The 24240-nt window shown below is 28.4% G+C and overlaps 3 protein-coding genes across 3 annotated transcripts; 2 read left to right on the forward strand and 1 right to left on the reverse strand.

The window, feature by feature from the left end:
• Nucleotides 1-7377: 7377 nt before the first annotated feature.
• LOC119689017 (asparagine--tRNA ligase, cytoplasmic-like) lies at nt 7378-10600 on the reverse strand. Its single transcript, XM_038103749.1, has 5 exons — nt 10463-10600; nt 9781-10355; nt 9413-9705; nt 8978-9356; nt 7378-7862 (listed from the first exon to the last, which is right to left on the reverse strand). The coding sequence occupies exons 1-5, from the start codon at nt 10494-10496 to the stop codon at nt 7467-7469; spliced, it is 1677 nt and encodes a 558-aa protein (XP_037959677.1). The 5' UTR covers nt 10497-10600; the 3' UTR covers nt 7378-7466.
• A 1741-nt stretch (nt 10601-12341) lies between these two features.
• LOC119688082 (probable pre-mRNA-splicing factor ATP-dependent RNA helicase mog-4) lies at nt 12342-15683 on the forward strand. Its single transcript, XM_038102718.1, has 7 exons — nt 12342-12793; nt 12855-12991; nt 13054-13370; nt 13431-13647; nt 13712-13980; nt 14039-14802; nt 14880-15683. Exons 1-7 carry the CDS (start codon nt 12447-12449, stop codon nt 15505-15507), a joined length of 2679 nt encoding a protein of 892 aa, XP_037958646.1. The 5' UTR covers nt 12342-12446; the 3' UTR covers nt 15508-15683.
• A 5295-nt stretch (nt 15684-20978) lies between these two features.
• LOC119689484 (protein l(2)37Cc) lies at nt 20979-23778 on the forward strand. The gene is made up of 3 exons (XM_038104319.1): nt 20979-21230; nt 21445-21885; nt 23292-23778. The coding sequence occupies exons 2-3, from the start codon at nt 21454-21456 to the stop codon at nt 23688-23690; spliced, it is 831 nt and encodes a 276-aa protein (XP_037960247.1). The 5' UTR covers nt 20979-21230; nt 21445-21453; the 3' UTR covers nt 23691-23778.
• Nucleotides 23779-24240: the final 462 nt, after the last annotated feature.

Genomic DNA, 24240 nt, shown 5'->3' on the forward strand with positions numbered 1-24240 from the left:
TAGTATATAAATAACATAATATCTAACAAATAAAAAAAATGGCTTAATAATATATATATCATATAAAAAATTTTAAACAATATTAAAAGTAATTACAAATAAATTATAAACATTAAAAAATAATAATTACAAGCAGTGAACATAAAACAGAATATCAAATAAAACAAATCACTAAATTATTAAAAATAATAATAAATAATAATAAAAAGAATAAGAGAGATTAGTAATGAAATAATAATAATAATAATTAAAGCAATATGAAGATTAAATAAGGATTATTAAATAATATATTTTTTAATTTAATAATAGAACATAAGTATTATTATAATATTTACATAATGTATTAATTGCTACACTACCCAATACATTATAATTAAAGAAATTAAATAAAAACCTCGTAAATTCACATTTAAATACGAAAATAAAATAAATAAATAATTACAAAAATTATTAAAATGAAAGTAAGATATAAAAAACAAAATAAATGCAATAAATAAAGAAAATTATATGAAAGAAACAGATAAACATATATATTAAATATTATATACATATATATGAATACAAAAATACACTTATATATATCAGTATAAATATTCATATATACATCAATATTAACATATATATATAACTATATGTATATTTAAATTTATATATTTCTTTCATTTAATTTATCTTATTGATTGCGTTTATTTTCTTTTTTATTTCATATATTGGCTTAATAATTTTCTTAATTATTTATTTATTGCTTTTTTTGAGATGTTTATATATTATATGTAACAAGTGAATTGCAATAATAACAAATAATAATATTAAAAATGAGAATAATATCCAATAACAATACAATAATTTAAAATAACGAACAGAAACAATGAAAAAATTATTATTGTGAAAATATTAATATAAAAATAATTCCTATTTATATAAATTAAAATGTGTAATATTTTATATAAAAATAATATTAAAAAGCAAATTTAAAAAAATATTAAAATTAAATTAAAGAAATATAACCTTAAACAAAAAAAAAAAATTATAAATTATTCTAATTATATAAAAGCTAAAATATGTAAATTTTTGAAAATAAATGCTATTTAAATTTCAATTTAATTTTATTATAAGTTTAATATAAAATTTATATTATAACTATAATTCTAAATGTATTAATGCAGAGTTAAATATGGTCCATTTCAAAAAAAAAAAAATATTGAAAAAAATTGTTAGCTAATAAGTATCAACTTTAAGATATGGGAGCAAAAATGTATATATAAGAATGAAAACGAAAATTATAAAGATTTCCAATTGCGAATATAGATGTTTGTTTAATAAATCTTATTCTATTATAGAATGACTATGTCAACAGTATACGTTTCTAATCGCACTAATTTCCATTGTTTTGCAAAATACTTTACAATTGCGACTTTCTTATAATGCCAAATTCATGTTTAAACTACAGTCGTACGCTACAGTAGTTGACTACGTTAACAGTTATCCCATTGTATGGAATAAAGTAACCAATGACTAGTTTAATAGTGCACAGTACTTAAATAATGCATTTGCTCAACTTCTTTTTTGACATTTCTAGCTTCAGTAGCTACTTACTGTTGCCGCCTACTGTTGCCGCCTACTGTAGCCAACTACTGTAGTTTAATCGAGTGTTGGGTATAACAATCAATGAATGCTTACACCTACCAACATGATGTATTGATGTTATTTTTATCGCATCGATTTTATAAAATATATTTGTATTGAACTTCACTTAAGAGTACTATATGAAAGGGTGTTATCAAATATGATAGGTCGGTTACTTGCTAAGTTTTAACAAAAATATAAAAAATGTACTTATTATCTATTAACAATTTGAGTGTTAAATAATCGACTTTAGGCACGATTATATAAAATTTTATTATTTGCAAATATAAAGATTTGAAATTAAACTTTTATTGCAAATACGTATTTAATTTTAAGCACTAGGCAAATTGTGTTTTATTATATTTTTGCATATTTCTTAGTACTTTATGGTAACATAATATTTACTTCCTTATAATGTTGAATGCCTTCTAATGCTCAAGTAACTTGTAATGGTGTGCTCTTCAAAAATTTTCAAAAGTTCAACATTTTAAAAAATTACTAAATTCTAATTAAAATTAAATATTTTAATTTAAAGTATATTTAAAACTAAGAGAAGTTAAGTAATAGATGTATATGAGTACACGAAGTGAGAACGGGGACTTGGGAGAGATTTCTGGTACCCACACATGACTATGCTCTTGTACTCGTAAATATAAAACCTAAATATCTTATTTAGTAAAAGTTTTCAGTAATTAATAAATTAGTTCTTGAATTTTTACAATTTCGAAACAGGTGATGCTATACATCAAAAACAATTTTTTGAGGTTATGCAATTGTATCTTAACAACTAATATTCATATTTAAATGTTATTTAAAATTTATGTATAGATGATAAAGTAATTTGGAGTCTTTAATAATTATATATATTTATATAGGAAGATATACATGAAAAACTATGACTGATTTTTTTTAATCACTAAATATTTTTACATAAAATTAAAATGTAAATATATACATATGTAATAATGTTACTATTTTTTATAATTCAAATAAATCATAAATAATGTAATGATGAACTTAATTAATTTGTGTATATCCTAAGCATATATCAATGTCGTCACAAATACATTCAAATTATGTTAAAAATAATATTCTAAAATGAGTAAACAAAAATCTAAAAAATCACAATTTTTACTTTGTATAGGCTTTTATTAATTATATGTTTATTAATAAAATCTATTTCTAATATAATAAATTTGCGTTACACTAGACTGCTTCAAAACTAAAAACAAAAAATAATAATTAAAAAATTAAAAAAATTGATATAATACAAAAAAAAAGAGAAACTGCAAAAAATGTTGAACTTGTGAAATGTGAAAATGCGACTCGTTTAGGGAATTTTAATTTTTTTATTACTTAAAAATAATCATTAAAGTCTTTACATGATGATGATGTAAAAAATATTTTTCTAGTTCATGAAAATGGTCCGGTTGCAATGTCACGTCTTCGCAGATATTTAAAATATCAACAAATTAAATTCGAAAAAAATAAAATAATAATAATAATTATTAAATGTTACAACTTAAAAACTTAATTCAACATAATTTTTTATACATTTAAGAGCTAATTTGGTGTGTAGTGCGCTTTTTGAAATCTTATCTTAAGTAAATAATAAGTATTGTACATAAGTATAAAAAAAATTGTTGTTGGCTTTTTATATAAAACAAAAAATAATTGAGCTATAATTAAAAAAAAAATTAAATACTGGCTTAAATATTGTTAATAACCGCACGTTTTCAATAAAAAGGATATAGTTTTTCTTATGTTTTATTTTATATTTTTTTAAAACTTATATATAAATTTTTTTCCTATTTATTTTTGTGACTTTGTAACAATTTTTCTATTTTTTTTCTTTCTCTCTATGCTAATTTTAAAAATTATTAGATGAGATCACCAGTTATTATAGTTATATATTTAGTACAACACTTTGAACTCTAATTCTCTCTAATACATAACTTCTATATTTGCTTGTTAATTATCTTATAAGCTTGTTTTATTTGTTTTTATTATATAAATAATAATAAAAAGATATTTATTATTAAAAAGTCACATAGGCAATATATAACAATTGCAATATATACAGGGTGTTAATGACTAATTGTTAAAAATTGTAATTTAAATCAATGACTACAAGCAACACAAATTAAAAATCAATAATTATAATGATAAAGTTAATTAAAATAACAAAAGAAATTCATGCTCAAAGTATTATTTAAAAGATCTGTAAACTTATTAGGTTTAATAATAATAATAATTTAGTTTTGTACTAGACATAATCAGAAAAGTAAAAAGAAGAAGATATATAAAATGGCAGCCCACCTCAGTCTAATGAAAAGCGTAGAATACATATTCTTTCAACCTATGTGTGTTATATTTTAATGTTAACCCTTTGGTTTATATATCACAACACCCTGCATAAATTAAATTATCTAAGACTTACTGAAATTAATTTATTATAATTAATTAATTAAATTAATAAGCTAATTAACTTTATAATAAAAATATTTTTAATGAAAATAAATATTTTTATTAAAAATAAATATTTTTATTAAAAATAAATATTTTTAACAAAAATAAACATTTTAAACTCATATATATAATATATATGTATATATGTATATACATACATACATATATATATATATATATATATATATATATATATATATATATATATATATATATATATATATACATCAGCAACAACAACAATATTAAGAGCAATTATTAAATTTATATTAAATATATTTGCATTTTTAAGATTTTAAATAATTATTATTATATAACATAAATAAACGTTATTGTTTACATATATAAATAAAATTATTATCATTATTATTATAACGAATATTTAATGTAATTTAGACGTATCTCATATTTTTATACCTTAAACTTATCCATAATGAATGAAAATAAAAACAAAAAAAAAAAATAAAAAACAAAAACAAATAAAAAATAAAAAAAATTATTACTACTCTTCATAAAAAAAGTAGGACTCAATTACGCATAAATAATTTAATAAATTCAAGACATTAATGTTATCTTAACAATTTAATATGATAAATATATGCGTATATCTGTAAACCAACAAGAACAACAACAACAACAAAGTCTTTTTAATGCTTTTAGGGGCCACAATAATTATAAATAATAGTAATAATTATATAAATAATGATCATTGAAATGTGAATCATAATAAACATGCATTGAAAAACTATTAATAATTAACATTTCATGTAATAATTTATTATTGTAAGAATTTCTATTTCCAAATTACAATAAAAATTTATTTTGTTTTTAAAAAAAAAACCGCATTATTTTTTATATTATTTGTCCAATTTTAAGATAACAATTTAACATTTCACTACTCTGGGTTTTCGGTCACAGGGATATTTTAGGCAATTGCAAGGCACACGGTGCGCTGCAGATATGGTAAGCATTCTGAACACCTAACAAATCTGGGCATATCGTTGACATCACGCAAACATTTGTTGAGTTCTTTTTCCGTAGAACTTTTTTATAAAAGATGGAAGAAGATTGCACGATATGTAGAGATGCAATTTTCTGTTAAAAAGAACTCTAATGAGCGTCGTCGTTGTACTATTTAAATCCCCCTTTTTTTTTTAAAGTTCATGAACAAATGCAAGACCTCCCTATAGAAAGCATTTTTAGCTTTGCTAAAGGTTCAAGATAAGGGGATTCTAAGGTTCGCCGATATAAGTTAACCTAACCTAAAATAACGAAACCTGAGACGAATAAAAATATTAAGCAAGATTGTTTTATATATTCTCACTTTTCACTTATTCACTTAATTAGTTGGCCATTGAGTCGTGCTTGGCCATGACCAGTAGTCTCCGCCAGTCAGCTTAACCTTCTTCACTAACACATAAATGTTTGTTGAAGACAAAATGCGAAAATTATAAGGCAAAAAGGACATTTCTCAACTTCTACAGGTGTTTTGTATATCAGGCACTGAATTGCAATAAATGTAACAATTTCCATATCCTGCTATATGAAACTTTAAATGCGTTCTCGTCAATGTCGTTTTAACGCCTAACTTTCTTCATGGCATAATCGGCATAACAGCAAACACATATGACGTAATTTTGATCTTTCGGGATAGGATTTTCAATTGCTCACCGACTACGAAGATGTTTATTTTGATAAGAATAATTTTAACGTAAACTGCTTTGTTATCCTGTTTATTACGTAGTCTTGAGTGGTTGGTTGCAGTAGCAGGCCATTGAACAACTTCCATGTGCCTCAATTTGCGATTTTTCGCCGTTTTGCTACCACATTCCTCACAAGAACCCCTAGTCTGAAAGAGTTGAAACTAAATCCATCCCGCCAAATTTAAATAATTTCATAAATCTCTTGTCTTCACCGATGAACAGTCTGATAGACTGTCAAAGAAGTATCTTCCTAAAAACCTATTTCTTCTGAACGCCAAGGTCGAGCATTCACAGAGAAAATTACGGTTCATTTTCTTGCGGGTTTTCACAACTTCTACAGTAAGGATACAGAAGGTTCCTGTATACCAATGACCAGAAAGAACTGCAATAAGCCTTGCAGTGTTCACGCGGTCTCTTTTGATGAATTCCGAGGATTTAGTTTTAATACAGGTGGACCATGTTAACCTAGCAGTTGCACATGAGTTGAATGTTTTCCATCTGTTATTGGCAAGTTGAAGAAAGATATAGGTACTTTTTTTAATGACCTCTAGGGTAATATAAACCTTTACTGCCAAGGACACATCCAGGAAGAGGTAGGCTCTGCGTCGTCACATTCTCCATTGCCATAAATGTGGTCGGATAGGTCCGCATTTTCCATGCGGTGCAGGTATTTACAAAAGTATCCATGGCCGGTTAGCATCTAAGTGAGATAGTAATTTGTGTTTCCCTATTTCTGTTTGAGCCAGGTGATTATATTTGGTATCAGTTTAGCTATCCATCTTTTTGAGTTATATTGTTTCCACCCTTCTACGCACCGTTCTTATTCCTTTTCTGCGTGTTTCCATGTTTAATGTGTCTGCCTACACTTTGCTACCATATAGAAGGATGGTATTTATTGTTGCTACCAGCAATTTCTGTTTTTCCGCAACGGGTCCCCTCGTGTTAGCCATTAGTTTGCCTAAGGTAGCAGTGGCCTTTGTTGCTTTCTCTACTGCGAACATTTCTACCATATTGCGCCTTTAGTTTTGATTTTCGACACACATAATTAGTTGTGAAGAATTGAGGTTCATTTAGCTTAATTCATTTACAGTTGTTTGCATTTTGTACAACGTGGATTATCCATATTTGTTTGGAGCCCATTATCTTTAAAGATTTACTATGATAAATACAGAGCTTTTGATTATGTTAACTCTGCATCAAGATTGCCAAAATAAATGTCGGAAAACACAATTTTTCTCATTGCAATTCTCGATCATTATTCTAACGGTAACAAAAAAAAATTACTTTTGTTTCAAGATTCAACTATTTCAAGATTTATCCATCTACTAATCATTTATTCATAACCAATAATAGCAAACAAAAAAAAAATAAAACGGCTGATAATCATATAAATTAATATTACAAAAAAATTTCTAAATAAACATTTTCCAATTCTAATTTCAAAATATTAACATTGTGTCAAGAACGTGAGTGAGAAATTAAAGATATTTTAACAATAAAAATAAAAACAAATATTTTCTTAAATTTAAAGACATTGTTGCTGGGCGAAATTTTAATTTTGTAATAAGTCAAAGCGATTTCACATAAAATACAAATAAAGTTAATATATTATTTTAGTCTTGAACTAGTCCTTGATATAATAAATAATTGCTTTGTCAGTTAATTACTTTATGGCTTGCATCTATCAAGGAAACGTGGGTATAAGCAAACTTCTCTGATGTGGTAACGGTTCAGTAACCAACACAGTAAGCGCTCTAAGCCCAAACCATAACCACCATGTGGTTGTGTGCCGTAGATACGCTGATCCGTATACCAATAGTAAGGAGTCGGATCAATATTTTCACGTTCATAACCTTTCAGTAATTCATCGTTGTCGTATATCCTCATAGAACCACCAACTATTTCGCCCACATTCGGTAGTAAGACATCTACACTTTCTGTAAGATTTTTATCCTCTGGACACTTAGACATATAAAACGATTTTATATTAACTGGAAAACGACATAACATTATGGGCTCATTAATGGCATCAGTCATCTTGCGTTCCGGCGCTTCTGGAATGTCCTATTAATAAATAATAATTCATCAATTAAGTGGAAATTCAATGAATATAGAAATAAATTAAAATAAAATATAATAATAATATATAATATAATATAAAATATAATAATAATAATATATAATATAATATAAAATGTAATAATAATATATAATATAATATAAAATATAATAATAAATTAAAATAAAATATAATAACAAATTAAAATAATATATAATAATAAATTAAAAAAAATATAATAATAAATTTAAATAAAACATAATATAATAATAAATTAAAATAAAATATCATAACAAATTGAAATTAAATATAACAATAAATTAAAATAAAATACAATAATAATAAATTAAAATAAAATATAATAATAATATAATATAAAAAATAATAATATAAAATAAAATTTAATAATATAAAATAAAATTTTATAATATAAAATAAAATATAATTATAATATAAGATAAAATATAACAATAAATTAAAATAAAATATAATAATAAATTAAAACAAAATATGGTATAATAATGTATAAAATAAATAATAATGTAAAATAATAAAATAAAATAAAATATATTAAAATTAAATATAATAATATAAAATAAAATATAATAATATAAAATAAAATATAATAATATAAAATAAAATATAATAATATAAAATAAAATATAATAATAAATTAAAAAAAAAATATAATAATAAATTTAAATAAAACATAATATAATAATAAATTTAAATAAAACATAATATAATAATAAATTAAAATAAAATAGGATAACAAATTAAAATAAAATATAATAATAAATTAAAATAAAATACAATAATAAATGAAAATAAAATATAATTATAATATAAAATAAAATATAACAATAAATTAAAATAAAATATAATAATAAATTAAAACAAAATATAATACGGTATAAAATAAATAATAATGTAAAATAATATATAAAAATATATTAAAATAAAATATAATAATAATAATATAAAATAAAATATAATAATAATATAAAATAAAATATAATAATAATATAAAATAAAATGTAATAATAATATAAAATAAAATATAATAATAATATAAAATAAAATATAATAATAATATAAAATAAAATATAATAATAAATACCTCTCCGAATTCATAGAAAGTGCCATCATCTTTAGTAACATTATTTTCTTTAAGCCATTTAATAGCATCTGCATAGTTCATTCGACGGAACGGCTTCTTGGGTGGTTTAAAATCTGGATTCAATTCATGTACTAAATAACCCCAAGGAGATTTAAGTACGCGATCCACCACATCGCATACTAAATCTTCTAGACGATCCAGTAAGTCATCAAAACTAATAAATGGGCATTCTGCTTCTACATGGGTGTATTCAGCGAGATGACGTCGTGTTCTACTTTGTTCCGCACGATAGCTTTGTGCAATGCAAAATACGTCACCCAATGCTGGTAAGCACGTTTCTAAGTACAGTTGGGAACTTTGAGTAAGATATGCCTCCTCACTGCAGAATAATGAACTCAGAATTAGGCTGACAAGTAATTTATCAAATGCACTTACCTAAAATATTGTAATTTAAATAATGTTGCACCGCCCTCTACTTGTGTTTGCACTAATGTGGGTGGGGTTACTTCATTGTAGTCTCTATCAAAGTAATGCGAGCGGAATGCTTGCATAATAACGGAACGCATTTTAAGTATCTTTGAGGTATTCTCTCCGCGTATCATAATGTGCCGATTGTCAAGTTGCACATCAGGGTGAGCTTCTTCATTTAGAATACTCTCAGCGCCACCAGCAGGTGCTAAACCAATTAATTCCCAATAATCCACATTCAACTCGTGGTCACCTGGCGCCTGCAACAATAAAATGTAAAATTTTATAAAATATTGTCATACAATATTGTCATATTGAACTTATGCAAACTTTACAGATTTTCCTTCTGGTACTTTTGTTAAAACACCATAGAGAATAACAGAACTCTCCGTAGTTAAAGTAAGTGCGTCATACGTTTGGCAAAGGCGGTCAGTAAGTACGCACTGCAGGAAACCCGTGCCGTCGCGCAATGTTATAAAAATTAATCCTTTTCCTTGTCGGCGTAGTCTGTGCACCCAACCACTTATTTTAACGCGCACATTGCGATTGTCTTTGCCTTCATAAATACGAATTTTGGTTGCCTTAGCCAAGCTGGCGTCTTCTACAATTTTAATTTTGCGTGCTTCCTCAAGATTCTGCAACCGTTTTTCAGCATCTTCAGTTTCACGCTTTTCCTTATCCGCACTTTTGTAACCTTCACGTACAAATATTTTCTGTACTTTTTTCAATTGAGACTTGGCTGCTGGCTCGAAACGTTGCGCTGCATTCGGATCTTTGCTATCTACATATATGGTAGGAAAGGGTTCCTTACCAGCATGACGCATTGCTTGCAGTATGGTTTTGAAAGGATTGTGTTCAGTGCCGTCCCCAGTATCATCGCTACCATGTTTCTCAGAGGTAAACAATTCATCTTTAAAATGAAAAAAAAAAACAATAAAAATACACAATTTCTTATTTTGATTGCAACGTGGTTGATGCTGTTTCTATAGATGATACTAAGTAAAATACATAACTTACTTATTGAAAGTGCTGTTAAATCACTTGCAGGCATTTTCAGAAACTGCAAAACCAAATAAGTACAATCTTTAAGTTATAACGAAAAGGACAGTTAAACAAAAACTTCAATGCAACGTGAGTCAACCTAAAAAGATTTCAAAAAAGTAAAGCTGAGAAATTTATCGATAACAATCACTGGCTGCAATTTTTATGAAGTCAATATTGACGTTTAGCAGTGGCACAGTGAAAACATAATGTTAAAGGGATTTAACTATTTCTACGTACACATACACGTTTATTTATATTTATATATATGATATTTTTTTCATATAAATTAAATCTTTGCAGACCTCTCCTAAATAAAGATAATTCGTACTAACAGTAGACGCAAATCTAATACGAATAATAGTAATGGCTAATATAGTATTAAGATTTTTGACATTATTTAGTCATGTTCAGATTTATTTATCATATTCATTTGTTCGCTATCTATTATATAAACCTATGTTATATCAATAAGCAAATTTCATAATATTTATATATAATTTTCTTAGTCTTTATTTTAATCTTTATAAATATTAATGCAAAGTTAATGTACAGCTGCATATGCAATTGCACATTGACTGTGATATTTTAACTAGAGAGACCATTAACTTTGTATTATATAAGTTAAAGTAATTATAATTTAATTTATGAGTGTTATACATAAGGTTTAGTTTCAAATAACTACATAATATATTCAAAAATAATATATATATATTATACTAAAATAATTTATATGAATTTTATTTCGAATTTGAAGTTTTAACATATTTTTTCGAAATATGCTTGTTTTGAAGCCTGTTCACACACAAAAAAGCTTAATGCTGTGTTCAGCGGCTGCCATTGGCATTTTGTTGATTAAAATTTTAAAAAATTATTAACTTATTAATTACCTATTTTGGTTCATTACGGTTCATTAATTTAATGAAATACAGCAATGCCAGGTTAAACGCGTTATACGATTTTTCTGCAAAGTTGCATTTGGCATTTAAAGAAAATCCTTAAAATGTCAGTATTGGCATTCACTGAACATACTTTTGTTTATATATTATCTAGATAATAATATTAAAAATATTTTTTATTTTATGTAAATAAATTAATTAATTTTTGAATATGTTCATATTATATTGTATATAATATTTGTAGTAATATTAATAACAAAAATTATAATTAATTATATAAATTATAATAATATAAAAAATATAGTTTTTACAAAAATTTTAATTATTAATACTTGTACGTTATAAAAGTTTATGATTTTTTAATATATAGTTTTTATTTAGTAAATGAAGCAGTTTGCGGCTGTTAGCTGGATTATGGTAATGCAATTGGTTACAGCCTTATGACATCCGGTCAGTTTGTTGCTGTCGTAGTATAGTTTGAAGGATGATATATAGTCTTATTCAAACAATTCCAAACGTTTTGTAAAAATGACAGAAATTGTACAGAAACGATATAAACTGGTTTAGTTATCCTACTACAGTACGCTTTGTTTAAAAAGTGTGCAGTCGAATTGATAATTTGAGTACTTGTGATTATATTGCTGTTACAACGCATTATGCTTATTTGTAGGTATTTCATAGTTCTAACTTAGAATAATTTTCTAGAAATTTTTTTTATAATATATTCTCTGCGATATTAAATTCGTTGTATTATTTGACTATTTTAAACTATTTTTATAATTTAAATGAGATGGATATACTTATAGAATTATATATATATATATTATATATATATATTTGTATATGCTTCGAGTTTGAATGTTAATTTCAAATATAACTGATTTACTTAAAATCAAACGTGTATGGTTACCCATATTTGACACTTCAATCGTAACAATTTTCTTATCGATAAATTTGCCAGCATATGGTGTTTTCAATTTATATTTTGACAATCACTTTGTTGTTTATTGTAGTTGTGTATGTTTAAATTAGTTTTTAGTAATTTAGTGAAACTGTAAACAATGTCAAGACAGCACCGGCGTCCAGCAGAGTCAAGTTCCAGTTCGGAGGAAGTGGATAGCGAGGAAGAATCTCGTATAAGAGATATAAAAGAACGTGATGAGTTCGCTGAACGCCTTAAACAGCGCGATGACAATCGAACGCGTAAAATAGTAGAATCTACTGGGAGTCGTAGAGCTATCGAAGAGGCTGCAATTCGTCTTAAATTGGATAATGAAGATCGAGATAAAATTTTGCCGCAGCTGCGGAAACAGTCCCGTCGCGTCTATTTGGAGAAACGTAAAGACGATAAGGTGGCCGAATTGGAAGCTGATATAATAGACGATGAATATCTGTTTGAAGAAACTACGTATGTACATATGTCTAATTAAATAAATTCATCGTTATAATAAATAATCCTAATGTTTCAGTCTAACAAAGAATGAAATTGAGGACCGCAAATACAAAAAGAAGCTATTGTCGATAGCTAAGGACCATGAGAAAGCACGTGAACTGGAACGCATACAGCGTTATCGTATGCCAGATAATTTGAAGAAGGGTGAACAGAGTGAGAATTTATAAAACTAGTTTTTTCAATTTAAATAATAATTAAATTTTCCTAAATGATAGTGGAATATGTTGAAGTCGATGAAACAGAAAAACAACTTAACGCTGAACAAAAGAAATGGGAAGCAGAACAGTTAGCTTCGGCAAGGTTTAAATTCGGTTCTAAAGATGCAAAAGCACAGGAGGAATATGAACTATTGCTGGAAGATCAAATTGATTTTATACAAGCAATAACAATGAGTGGGACCAAGGAAAAAACGAGTACAGACCCAGAACTAACAGAAAGCCAGAAAAAACGTCTAACTATCGAAGAAACAAAAAAATCTTTACCCGTCTATCCGTTTAAAGACGACCTTATAGCAGCGATAACGGAGCATCAGGTAAACCAGACAACATTTTTAGATAATTGATTTGGTAAATAATTTAATGTAACCAACTAGGTGCTCATCATTGAAGGTGAAACTGGCTCTGGTAAAACTACACAAATACCTCAATATTTGGTTGAAGCGGGTTTCACAAAAAATAAAAAGATGATTGGTTGTACGCAACCGAGACGTGTAGCTGCTATGTCTGTTGCGGCTCGAGTCGCTGAAGAAATGGGCGTTAAGTTAGGCAATGAGGTAGGCTATGCAATACGTTTTGAAGATTGCACGTCGGGTAAATATTAATTTTGTTTTAATATATAAATTAAAAAATACTAACTATGTGTTTATTTTACTAGAGCGCACTATACTTAAGTACATGACTGATGGCACATTGCACAGAGAATTTCTTTCAGAACCAGATCTTGCTTCTTACAGTGTAATGATTATCGATGAGGCTCATGAACGTACATTGCATACTGACATACTTTTTGGACTTGTAAAGGATATTGCGCGTTTTCGGCCAGAACTCAAACTTCTTATCTCCAGTGCGACTTTAGATGCAGAGAAATTTTCAAAGTTTTTTGATGACGCGCCAATTTTTCGAATACCAGGAAGAAGATATCCAGTAAATATTAATTATAGTATCCATTTTGTGTACTTTTCCATTATGATTTATATTTTAGGTAGATATTTTTTACACAAAAGCTCCAGAGGCTGATTATATTGATGCCTGCTGTGTATCTGTACTTCAAATTCATGCAACACAGCCACTTGGTGATATTCTTGTATTTCTTACTGGACAGGACGAAATTGAGACATGTCAAGAAGTTCTCTTGGAACGGACTAAACGTTTGGGCTCCAAAATTCTTGAACTCATAATTATTCCTGTTTATGCCAATTTGCCTAGTGATTTACAAGCAAAAATATTCGAGCCTACCCCACCAAACGCTCGTAAAGTAATATTGGCCACAAATATTGCGGAAACCTCGTTAACCATAGATAACATAATATACGTTATTGATCCTGGTTTCGCCAAACAAAATAATTTTAATTCACGCACAGGAATGGAGTCTTTAATGGTAGTACCAATTTCAAAGGCTTCTGCAAGTCAGCGGGCAGGTCGTGCGGGTCGTACAGCACCTGGCAAATGTTTTCGCTTATATACTGCATGGGCGTACAAACATGAATTGGAGGATAGTACCATTCCAGAAATACAGCGTATTAATTTGGGAAATGCAGTGCTTATGCTCAAGGCTCTTGGTATTAATGATCTGCTACATTTCGACTTTTTAGATCCACCACCACACGAAACGCTCGTTATTGCTCTAGAACAGCTTTATGCATTGGGTGCGTTAAATCACCATGGTGAACTAACAAAGTTGGGACGTCGAATGGCAGAATTTCCAGTTGATCCTATGATGGGCAAAATGCTACTGGCTAGCGAGAAGTAAGTTAATTTGAATAGTTTAAATAAATTTACTTTTTTTTACTTAACGAATGCTAACGTTTGATATTTATTTGCAGGTATAAATGCTCCGAAGAAATGGTCACTATTGCAGCAATGCTCTCAGTTAACAGTGCAGTTTTCTATAGACCAAAAGACAAAATTATACATGCTGATACAGCACGTAAGAACTTTAATCATATTCACGGTGATCATTTGAGCTTGCTACAGGTTTACAATCAATGGGTTGATACTGAATACAGTACGCAGTGGTGTTACGAAAATTTTATACAATATCGTTCTATGAAAAGAGCGAGAGATGTCCGTGAACAACTGATTGGTTTAATGTTGCGTGTTGAAATCGATATGGTATCAAGTCTTACAGAAAGCACCAACATTCGGAAAGCAATCACCGCTGGATACTTCTATCACGTTGCCAAATTATCTAAAGGCGGTAACTACAAAACAATCAAACATAATCAAACTGTAATGATACATCCGAACTCCGCATTATTCGATGAGCTACCACGTTGGGTGCTTTATCATGAATTAGTATTTACTTCAAAAGAATTCATGCGCCAAGTTACGGAAATTGAAAGCAAATGGTTATTGGAAGTTGCGCCACATTACTATAAGGAAAGAGAAATTGAAGACTCTACGAACAAAAAGATGCCTAAAGTCGTTGGACGTGCACATATGACGGATTAATTTTGTACAACATTTTGATATATTATACAGATTTCTATAAATGTTTTGCGATAAGAGTTGAAAAAGATGATTACGTTTAAGTGAATGGTTAGTTAATGGACCTTTCTACAGTTTATATGCTATATAAACATATTTAAAGTAAAATGTAAGCAGAAAATTCAATTTAATAAAACTAACAATCCATGATAATAAATTTGATATATGTATATGCTTTACGATTACTTGACAAATTTGCAGCAAAAAGTGTCATTTTTCGTACAAAATACGTAATATTCATAGAGAAATTATAGACATATTAAAAGATTATGTTATATATTTTAGATCAAATAGCTTTGGCTATAGGTAAATATTTTATTCACATATACTCAGTGCAAAAAAATACTAATTGACATATTATTTAATCCTTAACTTTAATACATTTCTGCATATATTTATTGCTGAAATATATCGGGGTTATTTAGAAGTACAGGTGCAGAAATTTGAAAGTACAGCGCATTCCCAAGCGTCACACCGATATCCGATAACAGGTTGTTGTGGCTATATAAGTAAGTAATACGGACTGTTCTTCCTTCATTTCTCCAAAAAATTGTTATGCGGTTTACTTATAAGATAGTGACTTGTAGACTTCTATTGTAAAGCAAAGTTTTTTTTTGGTAATATCTTAATTATTTATAGGATATAAATATATATATAAAGTAATTGAACTAATTCGTTATTGAGAAAATATAAAAGTTAACACCCGCGTCTTAAATCCGGCCCTGCGCTTAGTTTCATTGACAGCATAATCATGCGATATTATTCGTTCGTCTGATTGCTACCAAATGGGACATCAACTTGTTTGTCTGGAAAAGTCCCGTTTGACCTTAGTAACTCTCAACGTGATTATCGAAGCTTGTGCACACGCAAGCTAATTGTTTTTTTTAAATTAATTATTAACTTATATGTTATAAAAAAATCGTATAAACAATTATTCTAAAATCTTTATTCTAAGGTCTTTATACTATGACTATTTCGATGTCCTACATTTGTTATAGTTGTTTTAACTAATTATGCCACTGACCCCCGTAGTACCAGATCGGATCATCTCTGGCCAAATGTCGCTATTTGCTGACTCAACTCACTACCATTTGCACTTCTTACATAAGTGCCAGAGTGGCACTGGGGGATTTTAGTCGCCTCTACGACAGGCAATTCTAACCGTGGGAGTATTCTTGTCCCCTCTCCGCAGGGATCCATAGTAGTTACAGTTGTACCTAACAAATTGATTCTGTTTAAACGTCACCTACTTATGTTTCGCACCTCCAAATCCGTTGTGCGTGCTGCCGAAGCAGGTGGATTCGCCACTTGGAGAATGTAATACCATCGTGTTTTGACTCATGTTTTATATACAGAAAAAAGTAAAAGGGAGCAAAGCCCTGACGATAGGTTACAAGTGCAATGTCAGTCCTGTAAGCTTTACACGTAGTGACAAGTTACTTTTAAATAGACCGCACCTAACCTGGACAACAGACGCCTTTTGCAGCCGTTCACTATGAGTACCAACGCTACGTTGTCGACTGCGCTTAACTTCATTACTCCTCATTCAACCTTACCAGCAAGGGAGGCCCTATCAGTAGCAAGGTACCGCCGGCATCACTCGAAGATTCTTCGTAACTACTGAGCCTCCTCACTACGTCAAGGTGGCAATCCCCGAAGAAGACCTAGCAGTTTAGGTAGAGTTACTAACAGGTTATTGCAGATTAGGACACCATGCTAAAAGATTGAATCTTCCTGTCAATGAAATCTCCCGCAGTTGTGAAGATGACAATCAAAGTCCTTTTTTTGAGGATCGTGACCAACTATATTTTACTATACCATTTTAAGTTTTGCAAAAGGTGCAAAGTGGTTTCAACCTCAGAGTAACTTTCCCTTTTACGGCAACACAATGGGCCAATAGCCCGCCCATATTAACCTAAGCGATGCTATAAGTCTGCAATGTAGAGAGATAGGAGGTAATATTTATATGTACTCGACAGTAAAATTGAATTTCTGTACGATTTTTGTCATATACAGGTCTAGACTTCTAGAATTTTAAGCTTCTATTATTTATTTTAAATTTAAAGAGGCATGAGTATAACATTGCAGTTTTCTAATTGTCTTTTTATTGTTGATGTTAAAAGTTCGATCGTTTGAATTCAACAAAACAAATACTAGATATGATGTGATTTGTGGGGTCTTTGCTATAGTGTTTGCTAGTCGTAAGTTGCTCAAACACCCAATTATTTTTATTTCAAAACGTATATAAACATTTTTGTGACATATCGAACCCAATGGGAGTATGTTGTCAACTTCTCAAAATATTATCTATAAATAGTATTAACCAGCCATCCAAAGCTCAGACTTTTAAAGATGCATTTACAATATTATAAAGCGCTAGATTTCAGGTTTCAGGAATTGAATTTTAATGATCATTCTGTCCAAACTAAAACAATTTAGAAAGGAATGCCAGAAATTATTTATATAAACAATCAATTTTTTGGATTTCATTATGGTAATCAAATGTGGATTGAAATGTTTAATAGGTATAATGTTTAACAACCTTTAATTGTAAAATTCAAGGATTATGTTTGAGAATATCGCGGACACTTCTTCTTTAATGTAAATGACGATGCTTTTAGATGTTCCAGTTAAACCGTACGCAATTTGTTCCTGCATTATGAGTTATAGAAGATGATTTATTTAAAAGCCAAAACAAGGGTCTGAAGCAATAGCAGAGTAAGACTGTCAGTACTGTAGTAATGATGAGGACGCCCCAAAGTGTCAACCGTTATCATGACTGTTTTGGCCGTCATAAAGGAATCTAAATCTGGTACAACAAAAACGTCGGACAATAATCTCCCTGATTTGGCAGAGGATGCGAAGATAATTGCACGAAAAAAAAGAGCAAAGCAAAGAGGAAGACCAATATGCTAGCTCTAGGCTGTCAGGTAGGCGATCGCAGGGAAGGTTGTTGTGATTAAACACTTTAAACGACCTGTTAGTAGACTTACATCTTCCAAAGGATCGGAGGAAGTGCGTTCACTAGAGCAGCAGTTCCTACGATTGCAGTGGCCTCAGGCACAGTATGCACCAGTAAATGTTACGCTAAGTCAAATGGTGGATATCAATCTATAATTTTTGAATTTTTATAATGAACTTTAAAATGCTGATGCATTGCCTGCTGCTTGCAACATGTATTAACATGTTAGAATCCTTTCCCACATAGCATGTTTCCACTGCAGCTAAAGCTACTTGTGTTAATGAAATAATTTTAAATTTTGTTCCTACTTTCCTACAAGAGAAAAGTTATTTTTAAGGGCTGCATTCGACATTTGTCGCCTTAAATCCGTTGATTTATTTATAATGATCTCATTTATATGAAAGCACTTTGTGTGGTAAATTACTCTCATTAGCTATTGTAATGAGTAAAACTGCTTAAGTGAGACCAATGGAAATATGGTATACGTCAACATTAATGTAAAATTTAATTATAGCATATTTCACACTGTCTCATTTTTGCTATTTCTCATTTTATGCTATTTCGTTTTTCTTTCATATAAATGAGCTCATTATCAGCTCATTCTGCTCTTAAGGCGAAAAATGTCGAATGCAACCTTTAAAAATAAGTTTCCCACAAGGGAAATGCCCAAAATTTGAAACATACGTCATATGTTTTTTATGTAAAATGCACGGTTGCCACTTGAAAATTTTTTTCTGTACCAAAATTGGTTTGAAAAGGTACCATTCTGTAAAAAAAGGTCCAAAATTTTTTTGGACCATTTTGTTTTTTCGTTCTGTGTTTTTCATAGTGTTATAAATGAACAAAATATAAAATAATGCAAAGTTGCATTTATAAAAAAAATTAATTGGATATATCCACAATAAAGTTGGGTCGTCAAAAATGTACCATATTTTGAACATGAGTACCAAACGAAAAAAAAAGTACCAATTTTGGTACTAAAGTACCATAAGTGGCAACCGTGGTAAAATGTGAACAAACAGCTGAGTTGTAAACAAAGGCACTGAGGAAGTAAGTATTCAATAAAATGCAGAGAGAGCGGCGCATTGACTAAATATTTAAAATTTTTTATAGCTCTAGCTCTTCCAAAGACAATACGAGGTCGTCAAAAAATTCATTAATATAATTTGATAACTTCTGACAACACTTGTTGATCCAAAATGAGCAATATTCAACAGTGTTTTATTTTTCTTGCAATTATCTTATAAGTTTTTTCTTTTATTATAAATATTGTGTTTTGTGTTTATTCATTTATTATATTTTTAAATGAACCTAATGCAGACATTATAAATTTTTTAATAAATAATTAACAAGTAACTTCTTCACAATTATTAACCTGTCAATCATCTTCACAAATTCTATTAAACAAATCATTTTTTCAAAATATTTAAATTTCCTCATTAACACCCGTAACAGTTATAAATAATATATTAAACAAACTCCTCTGTCATCTGATTAGAATTTTCCATTTTCATTCAAAAATCATTCACAATAGATCAATTTTAAGATATGGTACCATTGTAATGCTAGTGGCTTATTCGTTGAGCAGTTTCTAGAATATGGGTTTATTTTTGCGAGTTTTGTGTTTGCAAGAGAATACACCTATTATAAAGTGAAGTTTATAAAAGTTCTATCAACTGTTTAAATGAGCTTATTATAATATGAACGCGAATGAGACAGTGTGAATGTACTATAACACGAATAAGTTAATTTGATACTTGCAAAAATTATTGTCATATACAAAATATAATTTTTTTATAAGGCATGGTACTAACATTCATTGTCTACAATGCCAAAATTTTATAGGACAGTTTTTTATGTAGGTATTTATGTCGATTTTTTGTGCGATATGAATGTTAGTACCAGGCCTTATCCGAAAAATAAAAATGTTTTTACAAGTAAATATAATTCGATTCATTTTAAATAGTTAATTTTAAGCTGAAAGTGCTGTACTTGCAATGTTACTATGCAATAGGCCTTTTCTTTTGTAAGCATGTCGTAAGAGAATAAATAATACAACCACTACAATTGATGGCAACTCTGGAAGAACCGTAAATTTTGTTAAGTTTTTATATGCAATTATTAGTAAGGATATTTTTTTTGCATAATTGTGAATAAAATAAGAATTTTTAGGTCTTTTAACAGTAAAATAATAAATAGAAAAAGTAACGTACTTGTTACGAACAATGACGACATGAAATCATTCGTTGACAATTACCTTAGAAATTTCGTATGTACTTCCAAAAAGCATTCACAATAGCCGAATTTTAATCTTGGCAACCATGCGATTTGAGCTGTTTATTAGTCAAGCGATTTCAAAAAGGTTTGACTAAATGAGTCAAAAGTGTTGTTGTTTCACATGTTATTTTTAAAATAGGCAGTTGTTCTTTTGTGATATGTTTACAAATGAAAAGGCCTAATATAAAACAGATTTGAAAGCAATTTATAAGACAAGAAAACTTATATGACATATCGAAAATAGGAGGCAAGCGAAATACACATTTTGTTAACTCATGCAAATAGTAGTGTTCTGACATATTAAAATATTTAAAGCGCTGTCAAAAAATGTATCGATAATATTTCAGTCACTTTGTTATCGTTAAAAGTCATCTGTCGGTTTTTGATTTCGCATGTGCGGTGTGAAATTTCTTAAGTTATTCTAGTAAAACTTTGTTTTAATTAAACAGTAAGTTATTAATTTTATATTTTATATTTAATGTTTATTTTGAAATTTTATTTAAATTGTTTTCTTTTTTGCAATGAACTTTAAAACCGTATGTTACATTTTGCGGCTAAATTGAGTATCTAACCTTAAAGTGATAAAGATTTGAAGCGAATACAATGTTGATGCAGTGAATATAAAAATATACACACATATTAATTTTTGAACTCTCTTACAGTTAATTACAATGGCAGCGCAATTTTTTAATCGAATTGGTCAGCTTGGTCTAGGTGTAGCAGTATTGGGTGGCGTTGTAAATTCAGCATTATATAATGTTGATGGTGGCCATCGTGCAGTAATTTTCGATCGTTTTACTGGTGTTAAACAAAATGTAGTTGGCGAAGGTACACATTTCTTCATACCATGGGTACAACGTCCCGTTATTTATGATATTCGATCACAGCCACGTAATGTACCCGTTATTACCGGCAGCAAGGATTTGCAAAATGTAAACATTACATTACGTATTCTCTATCGTCCCATTCCTGATCAATTGCCAAAGATATATACGATACTTGGACAGGATTATGATGAGAGAGTTTTGCCTTCAATTGCGCCTGAAGTTCTTAAAGCTGTTGTTGCACAATTCGATGCTGGTGAATTAATTACACAACGTGAGGTAAAGTCAATAGTTCAGTAGTTTTTACTGCTAATAAATTTATTGTTATTATAATAATTATAATTCTTGTATTATATTTATTATAATAATTATTATTGCTATATTTATTATTATAGTATATTTTATTATTATATTAATTATATTTCTAATATTAATTATTTTTATTATATTATTGTTACTATATTTTTTATGTTAGTATATTTTATTATTACTTATTATATTAATTATAATTTTTATATTAATCATTTTTATTATGTTAATTATTTTTACTATATTTAATATAATAGTATATTTTATTATTGTTTATTATTATTATATGAATTCTAATTCTTATATTAATAATTTTTATTATATCAATTATTATTACTATATTTATAATTTTAGTATATTTTATTATTTAAAATAAGTATTAAGTTTTCCTTGTTAAACTTTAAACAAATTTTAATGTGTATAGTGTATAGTTTGTAGTATCGAAATTTCTGTGGAATTTTTTTTTTGGTATCCCTGTACAATATTACCTTTAAATCGTTTTAATTAAACGCACTTATTGAATGTAGTTATTTATATTTAATGCATATATAGATATAACAGACTAATTTAATTCATATTGTTAAGATATAAAGCCATAGTAGGATGTAGCAGTAAGTTAGAAATAATATTAAAAACAGATGAGCGCTGTCATGTGGGTTAGAGCTGCAGTTAGAGTACACTTTGAACTATATGGAATGGTAATAGAAGTAATTTTTATATGGTTATTGTTGTAGCCGCTATGATCTGTTTGTATAGTTTCTTTTGGCTGTGGCGAGAGGCAGGTGATTGTTGTTGAGTTAGTGGGAATCTGAAAAGTAGATAATATAAAAGAATTAGACGATGAATACATGGGGTAGAATGTAGGAGGCTAATGGTTGAGTAAGAGTGTGGGAAATTTTAGGGAATAAAAGTTAAATAGGCATGTATGGAACTTAAATTAAAATTAACCAGGATCAAGACGGAGAAACTTGGCCACTTTAATGGAGTGGGAACAACATTCGGTCGACAAACTTAAACAGTGGCTCTGAAACGTAGACCCGACTGTTGAAAATATGTTTATATAGTTGTTTTGCTTGGGGCGACAAAAGAATTTTTTAATAGTCACTTTATATTTAGAAAAAGCACTTCATAATAATTTGTAAATATCAAAACGTTTGAAATGAAAGACTCCCAATTGGAAAATAAATTACCGTATGAAAAAATTCGAATTTTAGGATAAATCAACTGATAAATGAAGACTGACTGGTTGCAAGTAGTATTGACTTATATATCGTAACTTTTTATATAACTCTAATAAAAATATATTTAAATATATTTCTTCAAATCACTTATTTTATAACTTGTTATAATTTTAATGTATAATATAATTATTGCAGATGGTGTCTCAACGCGTTTCAGATGATTTGACAGAGCGTGCAAAGCAGTTTGGTTTCATTTTGGATGATATCTCCATTACACATTTAACATTCGGTCGCGAATTTACACAAGCTGTAGAAATGAAGCAAGTAGCACAGCAAGAAGCTGAAAAAGCACGCTTCGTCGTCGAGAAGGCTGAACAACAGAAATTGGCTTCCATTATATCCGCAGAGGGTGATGCAGCAGCTGCAGATTTGTTAGCTAAGGCATTTGGAGCTGCTGGTGATGGTCTCGTTGAGTTGCGTCGTATTGAAGCGGCTGAAGATATAGCTTATCAATTATCAAGATCGCGTGGCGTTGCTTATTTACCTAGTGGTCAAAGCACACTACTCAACTTGCCATCAAGTATGGTACAGTAAAGAGCTGAGATAATAAGCTACTGACCTTTAGCATTTAATTACGATTTTTATTAAATATTCAGTTTCCAGAATAAAGGGTTCCCTTTAATCAATTTCTTTTCATTAGTTTAGTTAAGTCGTGGCCGGCAATATAAATAGCGTAACACTACAAATCACCGCTATAACCTACATAAACATATATATTAGAATTTAATATTAAAAATATATTTTTAATTAAAATTGCAATATTTAATGGAGTTAGGCAACGTAGACTCAATTTATGTTACTTTGAGTCACGTATCTACTAATCTTCAGTTGTCAACTGAACGCAATTTGAAAACCATTAAAAATTATTTAAAAATATGTAAAAATGTAATAAATCTATCGAAATTAGTGTAATAATTTTGTATGCCGCAACTAAAAACTTTTGTTATAAACAAAATAAAATTGTTAACATAATTATTTTGCTTAAATTTACATAAGGAAAATTAGAGTGCATTATGTAGTAACTTAATAGAAATTTCTATAATTTGTACATAATGCACTTATGGGCTTCAGAAATAGATAGTAA

This window comes from Teleopsis dalmanni, chromosome X (assembly GCF_002237135.1).
Source record: "Teleopsis dalmanni isolate 2A chromosome X, ASM223713v2, whole genome shotgun sequence".
NCBI classification, from domain to species: Eukaryota; Metazoa; Arthropoda; class Insecta; order Diptera; family Diopsidae; genus Teleopsis; species Teleopsis dalmanni.